The sequence below is a fragment of the Apus apus genome, chromosome 4, assembly GCF_020740795.1.
Source record: "Apus apus isolate bApuApu2 chromosome 4, bApuApu2.pri.cur, whole genome shotgun sequence".
NCBI lineage: Eukaryota > Metazoa > Chordata > Aves > Apodiformes > Apodidae > Apus > Apus apus.
Genome location: NC_067285.1, coordinates 112,721,741 through 112,743,769, shown reverse-complemented (window position 1 = coordinate 112,743,769; position 22,029 = coordinate 112,721,741). Strand labels below are relative to the sequence as shown.

Here is a 22,029-nt window from a genome sequence, read left to right as displayed (position 1 = left end):
CTCACTCTGCCTCTGGGGACCAAGAGGAGAAGTGATTGATGTCAGGTCATCCAAGCTGGCTCTGGAGGGAGCAGGATGCAAGGCCAGGTCTTTGGAGGCTGTGAGGGTGTTTTCATTACAGACCCTGCTCTTCTTCTTGGCTCCGAAGAATTAGCCCTGCTCCCCAGTTGCTCCCAGCAGTGCCAGGCACAGAATCAGAGAATGTCTTGGGCTGGAAGGGAGTTCATCTCAAGTTCATCTAGTCTAACCCCTTGACAATAAGCAGGGACATCTCACACTAGAATAGGTTGCTCAGAGCCTCATCAAGCCCGACCTGGAATGTCTCCAGGGATGGGGTCCCCACCACCTCTCTGGACTTAAGAGTCCTCAGAGGTCCCTCACAACCTCAATTCTTCAATGGTTTGTGAAGGCAACCTTGTGGGCCTTGGAAATGGCCAGGAGACCACTGAGTCGAGGATACCACAGGAAACAAACATGCCAACTTGCATTTAAATGCCTTGGAATTTCTCCAAGATCAGCCAGATTTGATACGAATTTTTTTTTCCCCTCATTTTATACCCTTGACTTGCAGAACCGAACGAAAACCCGTGGAACTGTTAACTGAAAAGCAAGTGTCAACAGCAGCTCAGAGGAGAAGGAGTTTCAATTAAAACCAATCTCTTCTTACCATCCAAAGTAGTATTTTCCCTCTTGGCTACATTTTAAGTAAAGCACAACATGGTTGCTTCTCATTGTTTTAATGGCATCTCAGCTGTTCTGTGGGGAAACCTCCAGTCTCTCACAGGCCAAGGAGCTTTTAGTTGATCAGAGCTGAAGGTGCAGGGTTGTTTTCAGCATGATCTGGCTGATTTGTTTGTCTCTTCTGGGATGCTTGGGTGAGGAGTGAGGTGTGAATAACCGAAAGTGGGGGCTGGATGGGGCAGGAATCAATGTTTCTTGCTCTCTGCCCCTCCTGAACCTTCATCTGCCCTTCTCCAGGTCAGCACTCAGCTTGGCTGTGGTAGTTACCCAGGCTGGTGAGCTGAGTCCAGAGGAGCCACGGAGATGATCCTTGGGCTGGAGCAGCTCTGCTCTGGAGAGAGAGAGAGAGGCTGGGAGAGTTGGGGTGTTCAGCCTGGAGAAGAGAAGGCTCCAGGGAGACCTTAGAGCACCTTCCAGTGCCTGAAGGGGCTCCAGGAAAGCTGGGGAGGGACTTGGGACAAGGGCAGGGAGGGATGGGATGAGGGGGAATGGATTAAAACTGAAGGAGGGGAGATTGGGGTGAGACATGAGGAAGAAATTCTTTGCTGTGAGGGTGGGGAGACCCTGGCCCAGGCTGCCCAGAGAAGCTGTGGCTGCCCCATCCCTGGCAGTGTTGAAGGGCAGGTTGGATGGGGCTTGGAGCAGCCTGGGCTGGTGGGAGGTGTCCCTGCCCATGCAGGGGGGTTGGATCTAGATGCTCTTGAAGGTCCCTCCAACCCAAACCAGTCTGGGATTCTGGAATCACCCAGTAAGCAAGTTAGCTTGGTTATCCTCTCCCCATCTTCATTCTCAGAAACGATCAAAAAGTTAATTAAAAAAAAAATAAAATTAAAAAAAGCAATCAAAGCCTTTCCAGGAATTTCTTCCCACACTCTGACACATCTGAAAATAGAATGAAATAAAATGAAACAAAGTAAAATAAAGCAAAGCAAAGCAAAGCAAAGCAAAGCAAAACAAAACAAAATAAAATAAAATAAAATAAAATAAAATAAAATAAAATAAAATAAAATAAAATAAAATAACCCCTTCACCCACCAGCATGGCCAGGGATCTCATTTCAAGTGTCACCCACTGGGACTGCTCCAGCCAAGACCAGGAGGTTGGTTGGAACACGTTTGCTGCCACCAAGCCCCATCATGGGAAAGCCAGACAGAGATGAGCAGCCCCTGCAGAGCCAACTCCTCAGAGCAGAGCTCATGGCAGAGTGGTCCAAGCTGCAGTCAGCAAGTCCTCCCAAAGCCATTCATCTTCTCATTAAAGCCTGATTTAAGCACTGGAGCTTTCATTGTCTACAATCCCTAGAGGTCAATAGAAGGATCGGCCTCATTGTTGGGCAATTTATTTGATTCAATGTAATAACATTTAAATAGGTCGTGAAGACAAAACAAGATGCTCCATGTTTAAGTCTCTACCCAGAGGCTGCTTTTGTCCTTTTTTTTTTTTTTTTTGTCATCCCTGGTGATAAAAGTTTAATTCTCCCAAGTCCTTCAAGCTATTTGCTCTAATATATTACCAGCCACAGGAGAGATAAGTGCAGTTCCATCTCTTAAATTTTGTGGGGTTTGTTCTTTATTATTTTGGTGAGGCTTTTTGGGAGGAGTGAAAATGGGGAGAAGTTGATTTTATTTATGGACTTCTCCTTCCCTTTAGGGAAAAACAATGATTTACAGATTGTGCTGGTGAGGCTCATGTACCACAGGCTGCAGTACAGAGTCAAACACGGCCTTGCTCTTGAGCTAGATAAACTGCTTCCCCTACTGCACAGCTGGGTGGTACTTCAGCCCTCAGCAAACCAGGATATCTGGATCCTGTTTCCAGCCCTGCTAGCAATGCAGCCCGTCCCCCTGGGGTCATGGAATTATGGAATTGTTTGGGTTGGAAGAGACCTTCATGATCATCCAGTTCCAACCCCCCTGCATGGGCAGGGACACCCCCCACCAGCCCAGGTTGCTCCAAGCCCCATCCAACCTGCCCTTCAACACTGCCAGGGATGGGGCAGCCACAGCTTCCCTGGGCAACCTGGGCCAGGGTCTCCTCACTTAGACAGGAATGACTTTCTTCCCAATACCTCACCTAATTTTTCCCTCTTTCCAGTTTGAAACCATTCCCCCTCATTCTGTCACTGCCCTTGCAAAACATCACGTGCCTGAACGTCTCTGCATGTGTCAGAATCGCAGAATAACTGAGGTGGGAAGGGGGCTTTGGAGGTCTCCAGTTCAACTTCCTGATCAAAGATAGGTCATCTTCTAACTTAACAGATTGCCCTTGGCCATGGCCAGCAGAGTTCTGAGTATCTCCACGGATGGAGAACGCACAGCCTCTCTGATCCTCTTCTCCTGTGTTTGACCATTCACAGTTGCAAATTTTTCCACGCATCTCACTGGAATTGCTGCACCTCTCAGAAGAGTCCAGCTCCATCTTCTCCATTAACCTCTTCTAGGGGCTGCAGGCACAACTTAAAGGCACCTTAGATCCTTAACTTTACCTATTTGTTTGCTCCTGTTTTGCAGCCAGCAAAGGGACATTGGCTGTGTGTATTTCACATGTGCGCTCCACCAACTCAGGTGACCTCCCAGGTCCCAGGCTGGTCTGCATGAGCTACAGGAACCTGGGGCATCTCCCTTCTGGCTGCTCTGGGCTGAAGATCTTTGGGCAACTGTCAAAACTGGCTCTGCAGCATATGCTGAGGTTATGAGAAACTGCTTTTTTGGCAGGTGTCTAGAGATTGGTGGCCTTCCAAGTGATGAAGCCCTGTCCACCTGATTTATTGTCTGGATCATGATGTGCAGCAAGGACAGAAAGGAAGGAAAAAAAAAGAAACCATGTAAGGGAGGTGCAGGAAGATGTGAATAGCAGCATGGAAAGCTATGATGTGTTGTGGCAAAACGTGTCTGCAAAGCTCTTATCTGGACTTCTTCAGAATTCGAATGGAGAAGGATATAATTCACTGTGATACCCTAGTTTTGGTGTCCAGTGTGGGTGGGAGAAGATTTGCAAGATTAGAGAACTCGGAAGGAAACACATTTTGGAAAGAATTTGAAAACTGCAGTTAGGGCTGGAAGTGGCCTGGGAAGGGCTGGAGACAGGCTGTGGGGAGGGGTGAATAACTCAGCTGAGGTGTGTGGTATGGCCAGAAGTTCCTCCTGTGGCTCTTCCAGAGCTGTCCCTCCTCCTGTCCTCAGCAGGACCAGACCACTGCTGCTCTGCTGCTCTCCAAGAGCACGTCTGCACTTTCTCCTTCCCTGACCCTGCTTCTATTTAAAAAATAAACCAAAATAAAAACACACAAAAAAACTCCTCACAAGTTTCTTGTGTTGATTTTTTTTTTTTTTTCTAACGTGGCCCTAACAAAACTCCAGATAATGACAAACAAGTGAGCAAAACTTCTGGCAGAAGCCAAGGAGATTCTAATCTGTCAGCCCATGGGTGGATGGAGCAGGATGGTGCTGGCTGTGTTCTCTTAAGGTGGCTCCTTCCATCCCTGGAGCTGCTCAGAATAGAGCAGATGGGAATACAGAATTATCCTCAGTGCTGGAATATGGTGCTGCACCCAGAAGCTGTTGCTTTTTGTGGAGTCTCTGATCTGATAGGCTGCATCCACACTTGTCACTCAAGCTGTGACTGGGAAGCAATTGCCCGGACACTTCCAAGTGCCAGAGCAAGGTCTCAGCTTGGTTTAGGGACACCTCGATGTGGTCTGCACAAGACTGTTTGGTGTGAGAGTTTCTGGCCCATGCTGGGGTCCAGCCAAGGCTTCATTTAAGCGACCTGAACCAAAATCAAGGAGCTGTTTCAGTCACCCCAGGAGCCAGGAGGTGGCAGTGGCTGCTCTTCTCCCTCTGATACAGATGGTGTTGGGTAGATGAGGATCCAGCTCAATACACACCAAAGACTGGTTGCTTTAAAGCAATGGGTCACACCAGGGTAGGAGGACAGATCTTAGTCCTTCTACAAGTAAAGGAGAAGTGAGGAAAGGTTAAGAGACTTGCTTGGTGCCACACAGAGAAGCAGTGGGAGAAACAGGGATGAACACACATCTCCCAACTCCATCAGTGACAGGATCCTGAACGGGGCTGGCTGTGTCCTTCAGCAAAGCTGCAGACATAGCTGTGATGTCCTTCAACGTGCTCCAGTGCTCCCCCATGCTCTGCCCTGAGGCTTGGCTGGTGAAGGTGATGGCATGGTGAACACTGGGACCTCAAGATATGGTCCAAGCACCATGCAGAGATTGTCTGATCCCATGCAGCAGGATCCTGCATCCCCAAGGAATACCTGGGGGGGAAGAGAATCCATCCAGAGAGCAGGGACAAAGATGTGCAAGCCTGAGGAGCAAGGGCAACCTTGGGCTTACGCAGGGTCCAGAAGAAGGACAAGCTGCTGCAGCAATGCTGCATAGGCCAGGGCTTGACACCTGACTGAGGGTGGGGGTGAAAGCCCTCTGAGAAAGCAGAAAACAGGGATGACAGTGACAAGTGTAGGGCCACCAGCAGCCCCAAGGGAGCAGGAGGAGAATGGAGGCCATGACCATGGAGCCTAAAACTCTGGCTGGCTCCAGGCATGTTCCATGCAGGAATCTGGCAGGAACATGGCCAGTCTGGCCAGCACAGACCAAGCCTTAACCAGGGACTGTGTGGTGTTCACCAGCTGGAAGCACATGAGCTCTCACAATGTCCTTCCACCCTTTATCATCCCCATTTTGCACATGGGGAAACTGAGATATGGGGAGCCTGACTTCAGGCAAGAAACAGCCATCAGGGTGAGATGAACTCCTCACTTGTGTCCTTTAAAAATCTAGAGGTAGATTGATACAGGATTTTAGGCACCTGCAGATGAAAACAGGGTCTCATGGGCATTCTCATGCCTCATGGTGATGAAGCACCTTTCCAGTAGCTGCCCCTATACATCCTGTCCTTGTGTTCCAGAAGGAGTGTGAAGGAGCAACTACCTCTCCTTTCCCTTTGTCTTGCCTTTACTGCTCTATGCAAGCATGGTTGGTGGGACCTTGTAGGGCTCCTGGCACCAGGGAGGGAGAACCTGCAAGACCTGCTGCAGGATGGAGATCATCAAACTGCCTTCAGACCAGTTCAGTGATGCCAAAAGACAATGACCAGAGGATGGCAGCAAAACCCATCTCTGGGGAAGTCTCCAACTTTCCCAGTCTTTGGAAGTCTACTGATGGCACCAGGAGATGGCTTCAGAGGGACAGAGCAGAGTGGAGGTGAAATGGCTTTTTGCTATCTGCCCAGCTGAGCACACGAGGCTGCTCTCAGCTCCATTTCTCAAGGTTATTTTTGCTTTTCTGTTGAAATACAAATCCTAAGGAAAAGAAAAACCAACAACCCCAGCCTAACAGCAAAACCATACCAGGACATTCCCATTCCTTTTTGGCTGAACCCCTCAGGATGTTTCCTGGGGATGGGGAAGGAGGTGGATGGGAGGGCTGAAAACTAAAAAATTATTGCAAAAGCCACTTGTTGTTTTCTTTCCAAACACAAATATATATATAAATAGGGCAGGGTGTGAGATGAAGTGGTAAGACTGAGGGCTGCTGAGGCTGCAGCTTTGCAGTGTTACCTCCCTCCAAGCACTAACCTGTCTGGATGGTAGGAGAGCAGAAGAGGACCACGCCAGGCACGGGGCAGGGGGAACAGGCTGTTCTGCTGAGGGAAGCAGAGATCTCTGGCTAATGAGTTGGCCTGGGTTCCAGAAGGACTGCCAGGACGAAATGGGGTCTCTCCTCCACTTATTCATTGGAATTGGCTGGTTAAAACCTCTCCATCTGTGTCATTTCTGTGATGAAATAAAGCGAAACGGGAAGAAAAGGAACCTGCTGCCATTTATCTCTCGGTGGGAATTTTGGCTGAACTCCATTACAACCAAGGGAAACCAGGGCTTTTTGTGCTGGGCCCTCTAAACCAATATCTACCCAGCATCTCTCCCTTACCTCTCTTGTTTCTACAGCAGATAACTACTGCGGGGTCGAGTTTGTTTTCTTCTCAGCCCAAAGATCATAGAATCACAGAACGTGTGGGGTTGGAAGGGACCTTTAAAGGTCACCTAGTCCAGCCCCCCCTTGCAGTGGGCAGGGACCTTTTTGACTAGATCAGGTTGCTCAGAGCCTCATCAAGCCTGACCTTGAATGTTTCCAGGGATGGGGCCCCCACCATCTCTCTGAGCAGCCTGTTCCAGTGCTTCATCAACCTCATTGGAAAAACTTCTTCCTAATGTCTAATCTAAATCTACCCTGCTCTTCTTTAAGACCATTGCCCCTTGTCCTATTGCTACAAGCCCCTGTCCCAAGCCCCTCCCCAGCTTTCCTGGAGCCCCTTCAGGCACTGGAAGGTGCTCTAAGGTCTCCCTGGAGCCTTCTCTTTCCCAGGCTGAACTGCCCAACCCTCTCAGCCTGTCTTCGTAGCAGAGCTGCTCCAGCCCCCTGATCATTTTTGTGGCCCTTCTCTGGACTTGTTTCAACATGTCCATGTCCTTCTTGTGTTGAGGGCTCTAGATCTGGACACACTACTCCAGGTGGGATCAACAGATCTGTGTTTCCTTGTCTCCTCCATCCTTTGCATCCATCTCCTCCCACCCACTGCAATTATCCACCACCTCAGACCCATGTACCTGAGAGCACTGATGGAGAGGACACTTTCTCCCCACCCATCACAGTTTCCATAAAGGGATGGTATCAATGTAATCCTCTTCACCACAAGATCCAGCATGAAAGCCACCCCACCAGGAGAGGATGGCTCTGGTGTATCCTCTCAAGGGGTCAGCACACACACAAATCAAACTCCAGCATCTCCAACATCAAGAGGTCTGTAAGGTGAGGAGTGAAGAGTCTATCAAGGGGAAAGAATTAAACCTGCAATCACTTGGACTGATTTAAATTAGAGGATTTCTCCTTCTTGCTTTGATTAAAATAAGCTGATTTTCCCCTCCACCTGCATCTCTCACGCAGGCAGAATTTCCATTAACTTCAGTCAAAGCTTTTTTTAACTTCTTGAGACTAAAACTTCATTGAACCCCTTTCACTTGGTTGCCAGGAGTTGCCTTAGCATGTTGCCACTCTGGTGATATTAATTATAGTATCTCCCTGCTTTAAAATACCAGTCACCTCAGTTATTAAATGGACCTGCTTCTTCTGTCTTGTGAAAGAACACTGACCTTTGTTATTCATTACAGAATTAAAATGAATATTCATTACAGAATGGTGATGATACTGGGCATACATTGTCCCCTGGAAGATTTAGGTCAGACATAAAGGAAATCCTTATTGTGACAGGGACAGTGATGAACTGGGGGTGGGACAGGGCACGTGTCCCATCACTGGTGGCTTTCAAGCAGACAGCCCAAGTATCAGGTGTGCAGAAGGTGGAGCTGATGTTGATTTGGGGCAGATCAGTGGGATTCCAGATGGCCCTTGCGTTTTTTTTGCACAAGGAATTAGGAGTATTGGCAATCCTCCAGTAAGTTCTACCAGTAGCCATCCAACAAAAAGACCAGCACAATGTTTCAGTGCAGAATTTTCAAGCTCTGGACTCATTATCCAGTGATTAAATCAAAGAGAAGACAACGTAACCTGGGCAGCCATCACTGGCCATCGATTTGTTCCTCCAGCCCTGCATTAATAGTGCAAATGACACTGCTTGTCCCCACCACCATCAACCTCATGGATTAATTCATCTCTGTGGGATCCTCCAGCACCTAAACTGAGCTCAGCTCCTCACTTTGTGCCCAGGTTACAGCTGGAATAGTGCCCAGCAATGGGATGGGATGGGATGCCTGAGGAGCAGCTGTGCTCTCAGCCATGGAGAACGCTATGGGAGCCCTTGAGGCTGTGATGGACACTTCCCTGCCTTCCAGAGGTATTCACACCTTCCTGCTGACTTACAGCAAGCACTCCCTTAAATCACAGAATCATTGACTGGGTTTGGGTTGAAAGGGACCTTAAAAATCATCTAGTCCCACCCCCCTGCATGGGCAGGGACACCTCCCACCAGCCCAGGCTGCTCCAAGCCCCATCCAACCTGCCCTTCAACACTGCCAGGGATGGGGCAGCCACAGCTTCTCTGGGCAACCTGGGCCAGGGTCTCAACTCCCTCACAGCAAAGAATTTCTCCCTAATATCTCATCTAAATCTCCCCTTTTTCAGCCCAAAACCATTCCCCCTTGTCCTATCATTGGGGTTTTTTTGAATCCCCTTTAATGTGTTCAAAAGCAAAGATGCAAACTCAAGGAGGAAAGGTCCATTGAAGGCACTAAAGCAAAGACAACCTCATCAAGGGGAGTGGTGCTGCTTCCTTAACACAGAAGAAAAATCTGCTGTTGCTTTTCCTCAAGGCAGCTGGTTTTGGCCACCAACAGAGCAAGGAGCTGTTAGCAAGAGAGCCAACACAGACCAAACTGGAGTTCATGGATGGGTCTGACCTCAAGTGGGGTTGCAATAGGAGCCCTCGTTTGAAGAGCAGGGTTCTTGGCTGGTCCCCAGGCTGATACCTGCATGGCCAAAAGCAGATCACACTCCACAAAAGCAGTGAGCCCAGCAGAGTCCACAAATGATTCTCAAAACCATGCTATGACCTCCATCATGGGGAGCTTCCCTCTCTCCCTTGTCTGGCCCAGCCACTGTGAGCCAACATCATTTGGGAACAAAGCTGGGAAAGGGATAAAATCAAATGTGGGTTGTTTTTTTCTTGTGGTTCCACTGAAAAGATACATATTAGCATGGTTCCACTTCTAATTAGTAAAATAAATAACTGCTTGCTTTTGAAAAGTCTGGTAGAGTGGAAACAAACTCCCATGACTAATATTCTGCATTAAAAAGAACAAAATAAACAAACAACAACAACAACAACAACAAAAAAAAAAACAAGCCCAAACACAGCCTCTGATGTTGAAATTTTGCCTTAAAAAGCCTATTGCTGTAGGAATCTGAAAGCAAAAAGAGCCTTGGATTCTGTTCCTTCTTCTCAGAGAGTTTATTTTAACCATGAACATGTCCAGGTAGTCCTCACCACATCAAAGGACACCCAGAAACCACCACTGCAGAAGAACATCTCCAATGAGACTCTGTGTTCCCACCAGGAATGATGCAACTCTTCCCAAGGACCATGGAGGAGAAAGCTGGATAGCAACTGGGCAGCTTGAGTCCCTCTTTTATTTGATAGGAGCAAGGAAACTCAGAAGCTATGATTGGAGCTTCTGTGGGAGCCCAGAGCCCCTCTCCCACCCTGACCACAGCCCACTTCATCCCCAAGAGGACTTGGAAGGTGGGGAACCAGCAGCCTGTATGCCCAGAGGCAGATCTGACAACACTGAGGGACAAGGAAAACAAGCTTGAGGGGTCTGATGGGGTTCATTGCCTGCTGGGTGGGATGGGTGGGGGTACAGGAAGGAGAGGGCTGGACCATTGTTAAGACACAAACCTCTGCATTTCAGTCATGGGCTCTTTTTAATGCCTTTTTTCCTTAGTTTGCTCAGAAGGACTCTCTTTTACCTTCACACACAATGGACTCCTGCACCTCCCTGTCCCATCAAGCCAGACTTTTCATTAAGCAGAGGATTCCAGACTGGTTTGGGTTGGAAGGAACCTTCATGATCATTTCATTCCAACCCACTGCATGGGCAGGGACACCTCCCACCAGACCAGGCTGCTCCAAGCCCCAGCTGTGGCTGCCTTTCAACACTGCCAGGGATGGGGCAGCCACAGCTTCCCTGGGCAACCTGGGCCAGGGTCTCACCTCCCTCACAGCAAAGAATTTCTTCCTAATGTCTCACCTAAATCTCCCCTCTTCCACCATAAAATGGTTTGGGTTGGAAGGCACCTTAAACACCACCTAGTTTCAACTCCCCTGCTATGGGAAGTTCAGCCATCTTCAGCTCCAAAAGACCCACCACCACAGGACAGTCCTCCCAAAGCTCAGTGCAAGCTTCAAGCTCACTTCAGTGCTCAAGCACAACCTCAAACCCCACCACTTCTCACAGGGCTTTTCACCTGCAAGTCTCTCTACTTCCATACTCAACACTTCCAGCCTCAGCACAGCTCCCTGCCTCATCTCCACACTCCCTGGCCCTTCCAAGAGAGGCAAGAGCAGCTGCACAGGCAGCAAAGCAGTTGGAGGTAGCAGAGCTGCAGCTTGGAAGCCTTGGTGGGGAGCAGGGAATGGCCCCGTGGAGAGAGGTGATGGCAACACAGCCACCAACACAGTGGTTCAGAGGCTGGGGCTGCTGTAGTAGGTTCCAGCAGCCAAGGGAAGAAGGAAGAAATTAGGAGAGCAGCTGGGGAAGGCTACAGGAGCCCTTCTTCAGGCACCAGTTATGGGATGGAATCCCATTTCCATCTTCATTCATCTCTTGGCTTTTACCAGCACAGTAGGCAACTTCATGGTCCTCTTGAGCTTTATCAGTAATGTCATCAGCACAAGGTCCTCCAGACCTTAGACAGGATCACTGTCAACATGGCCCTCATTAACCTCTTACTCTGTTGTTGCAAAGAGGTCCCTACAGTTTTCTCCTTGGTTGGCACCCATGGTTTTGGTGAGAGGGGTTGCAGAGAGAACATCCTCCTCTACACATATCATATGCTGAGGCTGTTCTGTATCTGGTCAAGGGAGAATCTGGGTTTCCTCCACTTGATAAAGACCTGCAGGCCCAACCATCACTGGTCCAAGTTCATCTTCAGGCACCAGGGGCAGCAGGTAAACAGCATCCTTGCTAGCTGCTGGATCCTGACCATCATCTTCCAACTGCCCTACCTTCAGTGCAACACAACAGCGAGGAGGAGAAGTAATGAAAGGTTGTGTGTTTGGCTACCAGCACTTGGTTAAGTTCTTCAGAGAACCTCATCATGAAGTTTGCTTACACACCTGTCAGCCTGGATCTTATCTTCATCATCCTTGTGATAGTCCTGAATGGATCCATCACTGACCTCCTCTGGAGGCAAAGGAGAAAGATAAGGGCTGCTTCCACCACAGGGAGCACGTGGAACAAGCACATGTCTTAGGTGACTAAGATCTTGCTCTTGCTGCTCTCCATTTACACTGTCTGCTGGCTCCCAACAACATCATCTGGATTGCCCCTGATTCAGGATTCCTTAAGCACAGCTTGGAGAACAGCATCCTCAGAGGTCTCTATGGACTACTCTCCTGCATCTCTTACTCATCCAGGTCCTTTGTCCTGGTGTTTGCCCACAAGAAGTCCTCACTGAAGCCTGCTGGTGCCTGAGGTGTGAGAAATCTACTGTTGCCCAGTGAGTGGAGGTGTAACCTCCCAAAATCCTTCATGGATTCTCCACCTTTCCAGACAAAAAAAAGTGTGCCTGGTATGAGGGATTTCTTCAGGGCATTTAAAATAACCCCTTGCCAGCTTTCTGGAAACATTTATTAGATCCCACTTAGAATTCAGGGGGTTCCCATTAATCCTCTTGCACCTTGTGATAATGCTCTGGGGCATCATCAACCAGAAGATCCAGAAGACAACAAACAGTGGATTCACCCTGGAGATGTGTCACAAAAAAATAGTCCAGAGAAAGTTGATTTCAAAAAGCTGTGGCAGGAGGGAAATGTTCATCTTCAGCCAGATGAAGCAAATGGAAATACTCTCATCATTACCAGCTGGGGACAGCCCATAATAAACAAGTGATCAAAGATTTATAGTGCCTAAGGAATTGCTACTTTTACAAATGATGAGAGGGAAAGCCACCATTCTTCAGTATTGTCACTGGCAGGTGTCACAATAGCTCCTGGAGAGAGAAGACAGGCAACAAAAAGCCCCCTGAAAGCCCAGATGTTGCAACCAGCAGAGCTGTGTTATCCCAGCAAAAATGACTGCAAGATTTTGTTTTCAGAACTCAGGATTTTATGGAGATGAAAGGATGACCAGGCAAATGGTGCTGTGCTTCAGAAGGTTATGATTTCCAGCACCAAACATTTATTTCCCAGGAAAACAGAAAATATGAAGTCATAACACCAGGGCCCATTTCCTCGTGTCAGATCATTCCATGTATAGAAAAAATAAAGGGAAAATGTAACTCCAAACCCTGATGTACCTTTCCCTCTGAGCCCTGAGGACAAGGGTCTGGGAATAAAAGAAGGAAAACTCCCTGTGTGCTATTCTGTCATTTAAAAAAATATGTTTCTAGTATCATTTTGGTTTAACTGATGTGATTGTGCATCATTAAATGCTTGCTGACATGCTGAAAGGTGCTTCCCTTCCTTTCCAGCTCTGCCTAAAAAACCTCCTCCTGCTTTTCTGCTCCCCCTCTAAAATGGCAACACCTGCAAAGCAGCTCCTGGGGCTTTGGGGGTCTCTTCTTGCCCACACAAGCCTGCCAAATATTTGTATATTGGCATTTTTTGCCATTTTGGGGTGTAATAACTCTGGGATAACCACTTGCCTGCAATCCAAAGAGGATGCTAAGGGCCTGGGGCATTTGAACAGATGAAATCCAGCGAATCTCAGTTATGAGAATACTGGCTTGGCATCTCTTTCCAGAAGATCCAGTTTAGCTTCCTCTCCTCTAGGCTCTGCCACCCAGAGCAAAGATAATTTCCAAGCACCTTGACCTTTGTTGGAGACTGATGCCTGCAGAAAGAGATCCCTGCAGAAGTGCTTTTCTGACTGCTTCCGAGGGACAAACCAGGTCTGGGTTCCCCTGTCTTTTCTTTCAGAGGCTCCAGGCTTTCATGGTTCACCACACAGATAAAATACACAGAGGCAGCAAAAGTCTCTGAGCTGCATCAAAAGAAGTGGGGCCAGCAGGGTCAGGGAGGAGATTTTGCCCCTCTGCTCTGGTCAGAACCCACCTGGAGTGCTGTGTCCAGATCTGGAGCCCTCAGCAGCAGAGAGACACAGAGCTGTTGGAGAGGGTCCAGAAAAGGGTCACGAAGATGATCCCAGGGCTGGAGCAGCTCTGCTCTGGAGACAGGCTGGGAGAATTGGGGTGTTCAGCCTGGAGAAGAGAAGGCGCCAGGGAGACCTTGGAGCACCTTCCAGTGCCTGAAGGGGCTCCAGGAAAGCTGGGGAGGGGCTTGGGACAAGGGCAGGGAGGGAGAGGAAGGGGGGGGGGTGTGTGTGATTTTAACCTGAAGAGGGGAGATTTAGGTTGGACATCAGGAAGAAATTCTTTGCTGGGTGGTGAGACCCTGGCTCAGGTTGCCCAGAAAAGCTGTGGCTGCCCCATCCCTGGAAGCATTCAAGGGCAGGTTAGATGGGGTTTGGAGCAACCTGGGCTGGTGGGAGGTGCATTTCAACAACTTCGTTTTCTTTTCCCTTCATGTTGGTGGGTATGTGGAAAGAGAAGAACATTTCTTTGTTAATTTGTGCTAGAAAGCCTGATCACCCAAGTCTTGGTCACTACTGGTGTCTTCTCAGCTGAGTCATGCACTTTGCAGGAGGTTATTTCACACAGAGATGACTGCCCAGAGAAGAAGATAGCCCTTGTGATTGAATGGCCTTGAATGGAAACAAGGGAAGGGACAGGTGAAATTAAATGGGGCTGCAGTGACAGACTTCTTAACTAATGACTTCTAAACTGGTGACAATTTACATTTTTAAATGATACAGGAAGCTCATTAAGGCTCCTAGATAACACAGCTCAGCAGGCCAGAGCTGAGAGAGCTCTGCAGCCAGAGCAGCACTGCATGGAAAAGATATCCAGAAGGACAGCAGCTGCTAAACATTACCACCAGCACTATTTAGATAATGCTTGTCCTTCCCACGACTGACTTTGCGTAGGAGGCAAATATATTTTATCTCTGGTTTTCAGCTATAAAATGCCAGGCATGGAAAAGTAACCTGCCTGGACGAGGCTCAGATGAGCTACGTGGTGTTAGTCAAGGATGATTTCCAGCAGAAAATGCAGGTCTGGAGGAACAGGTCTTTTCTGGGAATGTGTCCAGTCCCCAGAAACATTGGTTAGGAGCCACCTGGTATAATTTATACCCAGAAGAGATTAAGCAAACAATCACAGAATCACAGAATCATCCTGGTTGGAAGGGACCTTGAAGATCATCAAGTCCAACCATAACCTAAATCCCCCTTCCATAATTCATCCCCCAATGGGGATGAATTGTTGGAAAGACATCCCCACACACACAGGGGCAGCCACATGGCCTAACCAGGAGGTCAGGGCATTAACTGTTGGAAATCAGGGACAACCAAACCCACACACCCTGCACGGCTTCACTGGTCACCAAAGAGCCTTTGACAGGTTTTGGGTTTGCTTCAGAGCACACCAGGAAATGTCTAAGGATCACTGCCCACCTCTGTGGCCATGCAGCAGGGAAGCATCTGAATTCCAGTCCTGGGGATTTCACAGCACTTTGGATTTTCAAAGATTTTTAAGACCTCTTCAGGGAAATCCTGTGCCTCGCTGGGTTTTTTTTTAGATTCAGATTTTTACTGGCACTATTTGTTTTAAATCTTCCCCTGACTCTTGAGGAGAAAGAGCCTTCACCTGATTGCCCAGCCTCACTCAGGCAGCAATTCCTACCCCAGAAGAAGCTGTGGCTGAACTAGACCAGACACTCAAACCGTCAGAGCAGAAGTGAACTGCCATGGGACACAACACAGCAGGACAAACCTTCCAGTGGCTTCAAACCTTAGAGCACCTTCTGATGTGTCCTGGGCTCTAGGGCACGAAGCAATGGCCGTGAGCCAACAATGAGCCCTGGCCAATGCCATCCTGTTCAGCTGAGAGAGAAGGAGGCTGAGGGGGGATTTCATCAATGCTTTTAAGCATCTATAGGGGGTGTCAAGAGGATGGGGCCAGACTCTTCCCAGTGGTGTCCTGGGACAAGGGGCAATGGGCACGAGCAGGTACATGGGAGGTTTAACATAAAGATAAGAAAATACTTTCCTACTCTGTGAGTAACAGAGCCCTGGAACAAGCTGCCCAGTGAGGGCATCCCTGCAGACATTCCAAACCCACCTGGACGCATTCCTGTGGGATCTGCTCTATCAGGGGGGTTGGACTAGATGATCTCCAGAGGTCCCTTCCAACCCCCACCACTCTGTGATTCTGTGATGGAAACTGCCATCCAGTGAGAGCTGAGTTTATGGTGCCCCATCTGCAAAACACAACAGCTGATGACCATGATCACCTGAACTCATTAGTGAAAGGGAAAATAAGGATGAGAAAACCATGAGACCCCACCTACATGAGTCTTTTTCATACAGCTTCCAACAGAGCTCTCTGCTAGCATTTCCACAGCCCAACCAAGGCAGGACCACAAAGCTTTGCTTGTGTTCAGCAACCACCAGGGAGCACACAGGAGAGAGGAATCCAGGGCTGCAGTTCTGCTCTGCAGGTAGAGCCCTGACAAATTGATCCCTTTGCTTAAAAACTTCAGTAACTCCAGAGCAAGAGACCAACACAAGCAGAACTTCATTTTCCTCCATCTTGTTTTCATCCTGTTTTCATGCATGCCTTCACTCTACAGTTTTGCTTTCAAGACCTAAGACTCTGTTTTGAGTACTTCTGCTTAAATTTCTCTGTTCAAGGTGAATTTAAAGATTACCTCAAGCAGTAATAAGCCACAGTATTTCTCTTAAAACAAGCAACTCTAGTGAGAACAAAGCACTGCAGTCTCTGCAGACTGAGATGGGTCTCACAAGCTTCTTTAGAGGCTTTGGGGAGGTGCTGAAGGCGGTGCATCCAGGTCCTGGGTAGAGCTCACCCCACCTGCAGGGTCACCAGTTCATTGTCCTGTAACTGAAAACAGCTGCAGTTCTTTAACTCTGCCACACGGATCCGGACACCTCCCAGAGTCTGATCCTGTAAACCACCGAGGGCTTCCTGGGAGGTGCTGAAAACGTTTTGTGCCGAAAACGTTTTGTGCCCGCGGGCAGAAAGGAGTGGATCCAGAAGCCCTTCAGTTCCTTAGCACGTTTACTTGGAAGGATACCAGAGGTCCATATCTGAGCGGGAAGGAGCAGGCAGGCAACACTTGCCTTATTTCTCCCTGTAAATATATCCTGCTACAGGAAGGTCTCATCCACACTGTAAACTCAGGCATGCCCAGGCACTGACAAGTAATCATCCCTGTGAGAAAATTGTTAGAAAGTTCCCCAGCACAAATGTAGGTGCCAATTTGCATTTTCCTAGATAATTCCCAGGCAGGGCTCAACACACAGAGCAATCCCAGAACAATTCCCAACAGGCAGTTTGCATCCAGCCACCCTCTCCAGGAAGGCAAAGGCAGTTTACAAGTGTGGAAGAAGGTATTTTGTGCCAGCTGGCCACAGGGCCCAGGATACATTTAGTTCCTGGATGCACTTAGTTTATTAGCACAGATGAAGCTGAATTGCCTCTACTTAAAGAGTCTCATTTACTGGACATCAATATATGATGTCACCCTCCACTTATGGAATCAAACACTCTGGGAATGCACTGCCAGCTGGATTCATTCTTGGCACTATCACAAAGAAGTGAGGATCACACCCACAGGTGTGTATCGTTCCTAGCTACAAGGAGGCTATTTGACCTTTCAACAGAATAAAGACTAATGTTACAAAAGCCACCTGTTTTCCCCCCAAAACTGCCTGCACCAGGATCAGATGCTGCCTCCCTGAGGAAATCACACAGGTTTGCAAGTTCTGGATTACTCTGATCCCACCCAAGTGCCACATTTGCAAGATGGAGAGGGATAAATTATGCTCCAAGAGGCAGTTCTTTACCTTAACACCCACTGCACATCACAGCCTCCACACGTATTTTCCTCGTGCCTTGGTAGGAAGGTCATCCTCAAAATCCTCTGAAATCCTTTTAAAGAAACCCAAGGGACATTTTCAGATCCAAACTAGGGAAAATATAAAAGGGGATCTGAGAAATACAGCCCAAGGGATGTATAATGCTTTTGAAGAAGCCCCTGGTGTGGTAACCAAACTGAACTGGCCCAGGTTGCCCAGAGAAGCTGTGGCTGCCCCATCCCTGGCAGTGTTGAAGGGCAGGTTGGATGGGGCTTGGAGCAGCCTGGGCTGGTGGGAGGTGTCCCTGCCTGTGCAGGGGGTTGGAACTGGATGATCTTGAAGGTCCCTTCCAAGCCAAACTATAATTCTATGAGAAAGACATTTCCCAGCCCATGGGCAGCCGTCCATCTGCACTTTGAGCTCTCCTTCTCCACGGCAACGTGGTGACACCTACAGGAAAAACCTCGTCTGCAGCCCAGAGAGGAGTGATGATATCATAGAACCATTAAGGTTGGAAGGGACCTTACGAAAACACCGAGTTCCATAAGCAGGGAACCCCACCACCAGACCAGGCTGCACCTCATCCAACCTGGCCTTAAAAACCTCCAGGGATGGGGCATCAACAACCTCCCTGGGCAACCCATCCCAGCTCCTCACCACCCACAGAGTGAAGAATTTCTTCCTGCTGTCTCACCTAAATCTCCCCTCTCTCAGTTAAAAACCATCACCCCTTGTCCTGTCACTGCCCTCTCTGATGAAAAGCCCCTCCCCAGCTCTCCTGGAGCCCCTTCAGGCACTGGAAGGTGCTCTAAGGTCTCCCTGGAGCCTTCTCTTCTCCAGGCTGAACACCCCAACTCTCCCAGCCTGTCTCCAGAGCAGAGCTGCTCCAGCCCTGGGATCATCTTGGTGGTCTCTCTGGACCCTCTCCAACAGCTCCATGTCTCTCCTGTGCTGAGGGCACCAGAGCTGGACACAGCACCCCAGGGGGGGGGTCTCACCAGAGCAGAGGGGCAGCACCACCATTAAGCTCCTCATTAACAGCTTTAGGGGCCGCGCAAGGAAAGACAACAGCGGCCGGCTGGACGTGACAAAGCAGGGGCTGGGAGCCCCCAGCTCCCCCCCCTACGACCGTGCACAGAACAACGAAAAACCAGGGGGAAAAACAAAGCAGCGCGGCCGCAAAAACCGCTTCTCCCCGGCGTGCCCAGCTTCGCCTCGCGGCCTGCCCGCGCACCCCCAGCCTCCCGGCTGCCTCTTCCTCCCCGGCCCAACGCCAACCCCCCTCTCTCCGGTTTTTGCCTCACGGTTGGTTCGTTCTTCTCTCCCCTCCCCGCGTCCCCTTCAGCGGGAGGTGGAGGGAGGGGGGGCAGGGCCCGCGGTGCCGCCATTTCCTGCGCCGGGCCGGGCTGGGCCGTGCTGGGCCGTCCCGCCCCTTCCTGCCCCTTCCTGCGGCGGGGCCGGGCCGGGGGGTGTGCGGGAGGATGGACGCGGTGCTGCTGGCCGCCGCCGCGCTGCTCCTCGCCGTCCTCCTCGGCTTCGCCACCCGCCTCCGCGGGCAGGCCAGGGCAGGTGGGTTCGCGGCCTGCACGAGTCTTGACACCAACCTGCCCTTCCCTGCCCCCCCCACAAGCGGTGGGGCCTCCCGGGCGGGGGGGTAGGGGTAGGGGTAGGGGGTGGGGGCGGTGTTTCCATGGTAACCGCGGGGTGGGGGATGTGTGTGTGTGAAGCACTTTGGCTTAGGCCTTATCCTGGGGGGGGGGGGGGGGGGAGTGGTTTCCCCCGGCACCCCCGGTGCTTCCCCCCCTGGATCCCCGGTGCTTCCCCTCCCGGTGCTTCCCCCCCTGGATCCCCGGTGCTTCCCCCTCCCGGTGCTTTCCCCCCCCCCCCTGGATCCCTAGTGATCCCCCTCCCCCGGTGCTTCCCCCCCCCCGGAATCCCTGGTGCTTCCCCCCCGGGAATCCCTGGTGCTTCCCCCCTCGGGATCCCTGGTGCTTCCCCCCCTGGATCCCTAGTGATCCCCCCCCTGGTGCTTCCCCCCCCCCGCCCTGGAATCCCTGGTGCTTCCCCCCCCCCCGCCCTGGAATCCCTGGTGCTTCCCCCCCCCCCCCGGAATCCCTGGTGCTTCCCCCCCCCCCCCCAGGATCCCTGGTGCTTCCCCCCCTGGATCCCTAGTGATTCCCCCCCCCCCGGTGCTTCCCCCCCGCCCTGAAATCCCTGGTGCTTCCCCCCCCGGCCCTGGAATCCCTGGTGCTTCCCCCGCCCCCCCCTGGAATCCCTGGTGCTTCCCCCCCTGGAATCCCTGGTGCTTCCCCCCCCCCCGGAATCCCTGGTGCTTCCCCCCCCCCCCAGGATCCCTGGTGCTTCCCCCCCTGGATCCCTAGTGATTCCCCCCCCCCGGTGCTTCCCCCCCGCCCTGAAATCCCTGGTGCTTCCCCCCCCGGCCCTGGAATCCCTGGTGCTTCCCCCGCCCCCCCCTGGAATCCCTGGTGCTTCCCCCCCTGGAATCCCTGGTGCTTCCCCCCCCCCCCGGAATCCCTGGTGCTTCCCCCCCCCCCGGAATCCCTGGTGCTTCCCCCCCCCCCCCGGAATCCCTGGTGCTTCCCCCCCCCCCCCGGAATCCCTGGTGCTTCCCCCCCCCCCCTGGAATCCCTGGTGCTTCCCCCCCCCCCTGGAATCCCTGGTGCTTCCCCCCCCCCCCAGAATCCCTGGTGCTTCCCCCCCCCCCCAGAATCCCTGGTGCTTCCCCCCCCCCCAGAATCCCTGGTGCTTCCCCCCCCGGAATCCCTGGTGCTTCCCCCTTCCACGGGATCCCTGGTGCTTCCCCCCCCAGGATCCCTGCTGCTTCCCCCCTGGGATCCCTGGTGTCCTGCCTTTCCCTCAGCCCCCCAGGCTTTGCCCCTCAAGCCCAGAGGAGGGAACTCGGGGAAGACCACTTCAGCCCTCCCTCAAACAGCAAGTATTTACTGCACACCAGAGTCCTAGAACCCTTGGGGCTGGAAAAGAGCTTTAAGATCAGCAAGTCCAACCCTAAACCTGACACTGCCAAGTCCTTTTGGAAGCGACCTGGGATGGGTGCAAGTTGAACCTGATGGGAAGGAGTCAGGTGTGGCTGAGAACTTGCTGGCTTTTGTTTGAAGGGAAGTTGTTCAGCTGCAGGGTCTCCAATTCAGGTGTTCAGCCAGGCCAGACACTGAAGTTTGTCAGTGTAACAACACCAGCTTCCAGGATTTGGGATGTTTTGAAGTTGGGGTATATTTTGGTATTTTTGAAGGCAAAGGTAGCTTTGATTATATTTTTCTTTACAACAGCAAAAAATCCTCTTGTATAAACACAGTCATCCCGGTGCAAGAGCATGTACTGGTAAGGACCTTGTGTTAAAAGCAGGTTTTGCTGACAGTAATTACATTTTCCAACACATTTCTCTTACACATTTCATGTGTCCATTTTCATCTAAATCTTCCTTTCCCAACAGCTTGGAAACTGATGAAGTGTCATGAGATTCTTAGTGAGTTAGAGCTGAGCTTTTGGTAAAAGGGAGTGATGCATGTCCTAGGGAAATGAAGCTGCTGGAAAGATGTAATTTCCTCAACTTTACTTGTATCCTGATATAGGTAAATCAGAGGCTGTGGGGCTTGGGAGGGTTTATTTTTCTTTTCTTTTTAAGTGTACAAAGTTTTAACTATCTTGAAGCCCAAACATTTGAATTCTCAAGAAAGTTTAATACTGGTTTTGAGCAGCTTGGTTAAAGTTGGTTTGCATTCAGGGTAATTTAATCTTTTTGAATCCTCTTTTTTTTCTTTTTACTAGCATCTTTTTGACACTTCCACATTGGTCTTGCTTTTTTCATTGAGCTTTTAAGATAATTTCTACCTCAGTATGCTGGTTTATGTCATTATAAAGTCCTTTACAGAGTTTGAACTTGTGGGGATGATATTTTTCTCCTTACACAACAAATTATTTTTCAAAACCATTGGGGCTGTGGTGTATTTAGCATGTGCAAACTTTGGCCTTACACAAGGATTTCCTTTCCTGTTCCTTGTGTGGAAAATGCTACAGTTTTGCCAGTAAATCTGTGTTGTCTCATGGAAAGGATTTGAAACCAGGGATGCTTGGCCCAGAGCAGTGGTTGGTAGCTCTCACTTTTTAATGCTTGGGGACAGGGGCAGAGCTTTTCTTTTCACACTCTGCTGGGGAATTGTTCTTTTCAAATGGTCAAAACTTTCCTACCTTAGCTATGAAGGGAGCTAAGGATGAGAAGAGGTAAATCCTGTAACTTTGTTTTTCCTTTCAAAGGTCATTTGGAGCAAGCACAGTGGTTCCAGCAGGATCATGCCTGGACTTGTGCTGCTGGGAACAGGGGGGAGAAAAACCCAACCCTGGATTTTATACGTGGTTGGCATATCTGTTTTTGAACAAGCCCTGATGTGGTGAGCTCTCCTAGGCAGAAGCAGCTCCCCAGGGAAGCCAGACATGCTTCCACCTGTTGCTGTTTGAACCATTTTCTCCTTGAATTTCCCAGCTTAGGTTAGCATGAAGGGAGAATATGCTGGATGCTGCCAAGTGAGGTGGGAGGTACCACAAACGTGTGAGGGTGCAGCA

General features: G+C 50.3%; 1 protein-coding gene and 1 long non-coding RNA gene across 2 annotated transcripts in view; one reads left to right on the top strand and one right to left on the bottom strand.

The window, feature by feature from the left end:
• Positions 1–277: 277 nt before the first annotated feature.
• LOC127383826 (uncharacterized) lies at positions 278–8,485 on the bottom strand. Its single transcript, XR_007889316.1, has 3 exons — positions 7,363–8,485; positions 6,334–6,531; positions 278–1,072 (listed from the first exon to the last, which is right to left on the bottom strand). It is a non-coding gene; the product is annotated as an uncharacterized LOC127383826 (long non-coding RNA).
• A 10,371-nt stretch (positions 8,486–18,856) lies between these two features.
• Positions 18,857–22,029, top strand: part of DDRGK1 (DDRGK domain containing 1) — a 44,774-nt gene continuing 41,601 nt past the window's right edge. The window contains exon 1 of the mRNA XM_051617367.1: positions 18,857–18,999. Within this exon, the coding sequence (XP_051473327.1) occupies positions 18,912–18,999 (88 nt within the window). The 5' untranslated portion in view covers positions 18,857–18,911. The remainder of the gene's footprint in view (positions 19,000–22,029) is intronic.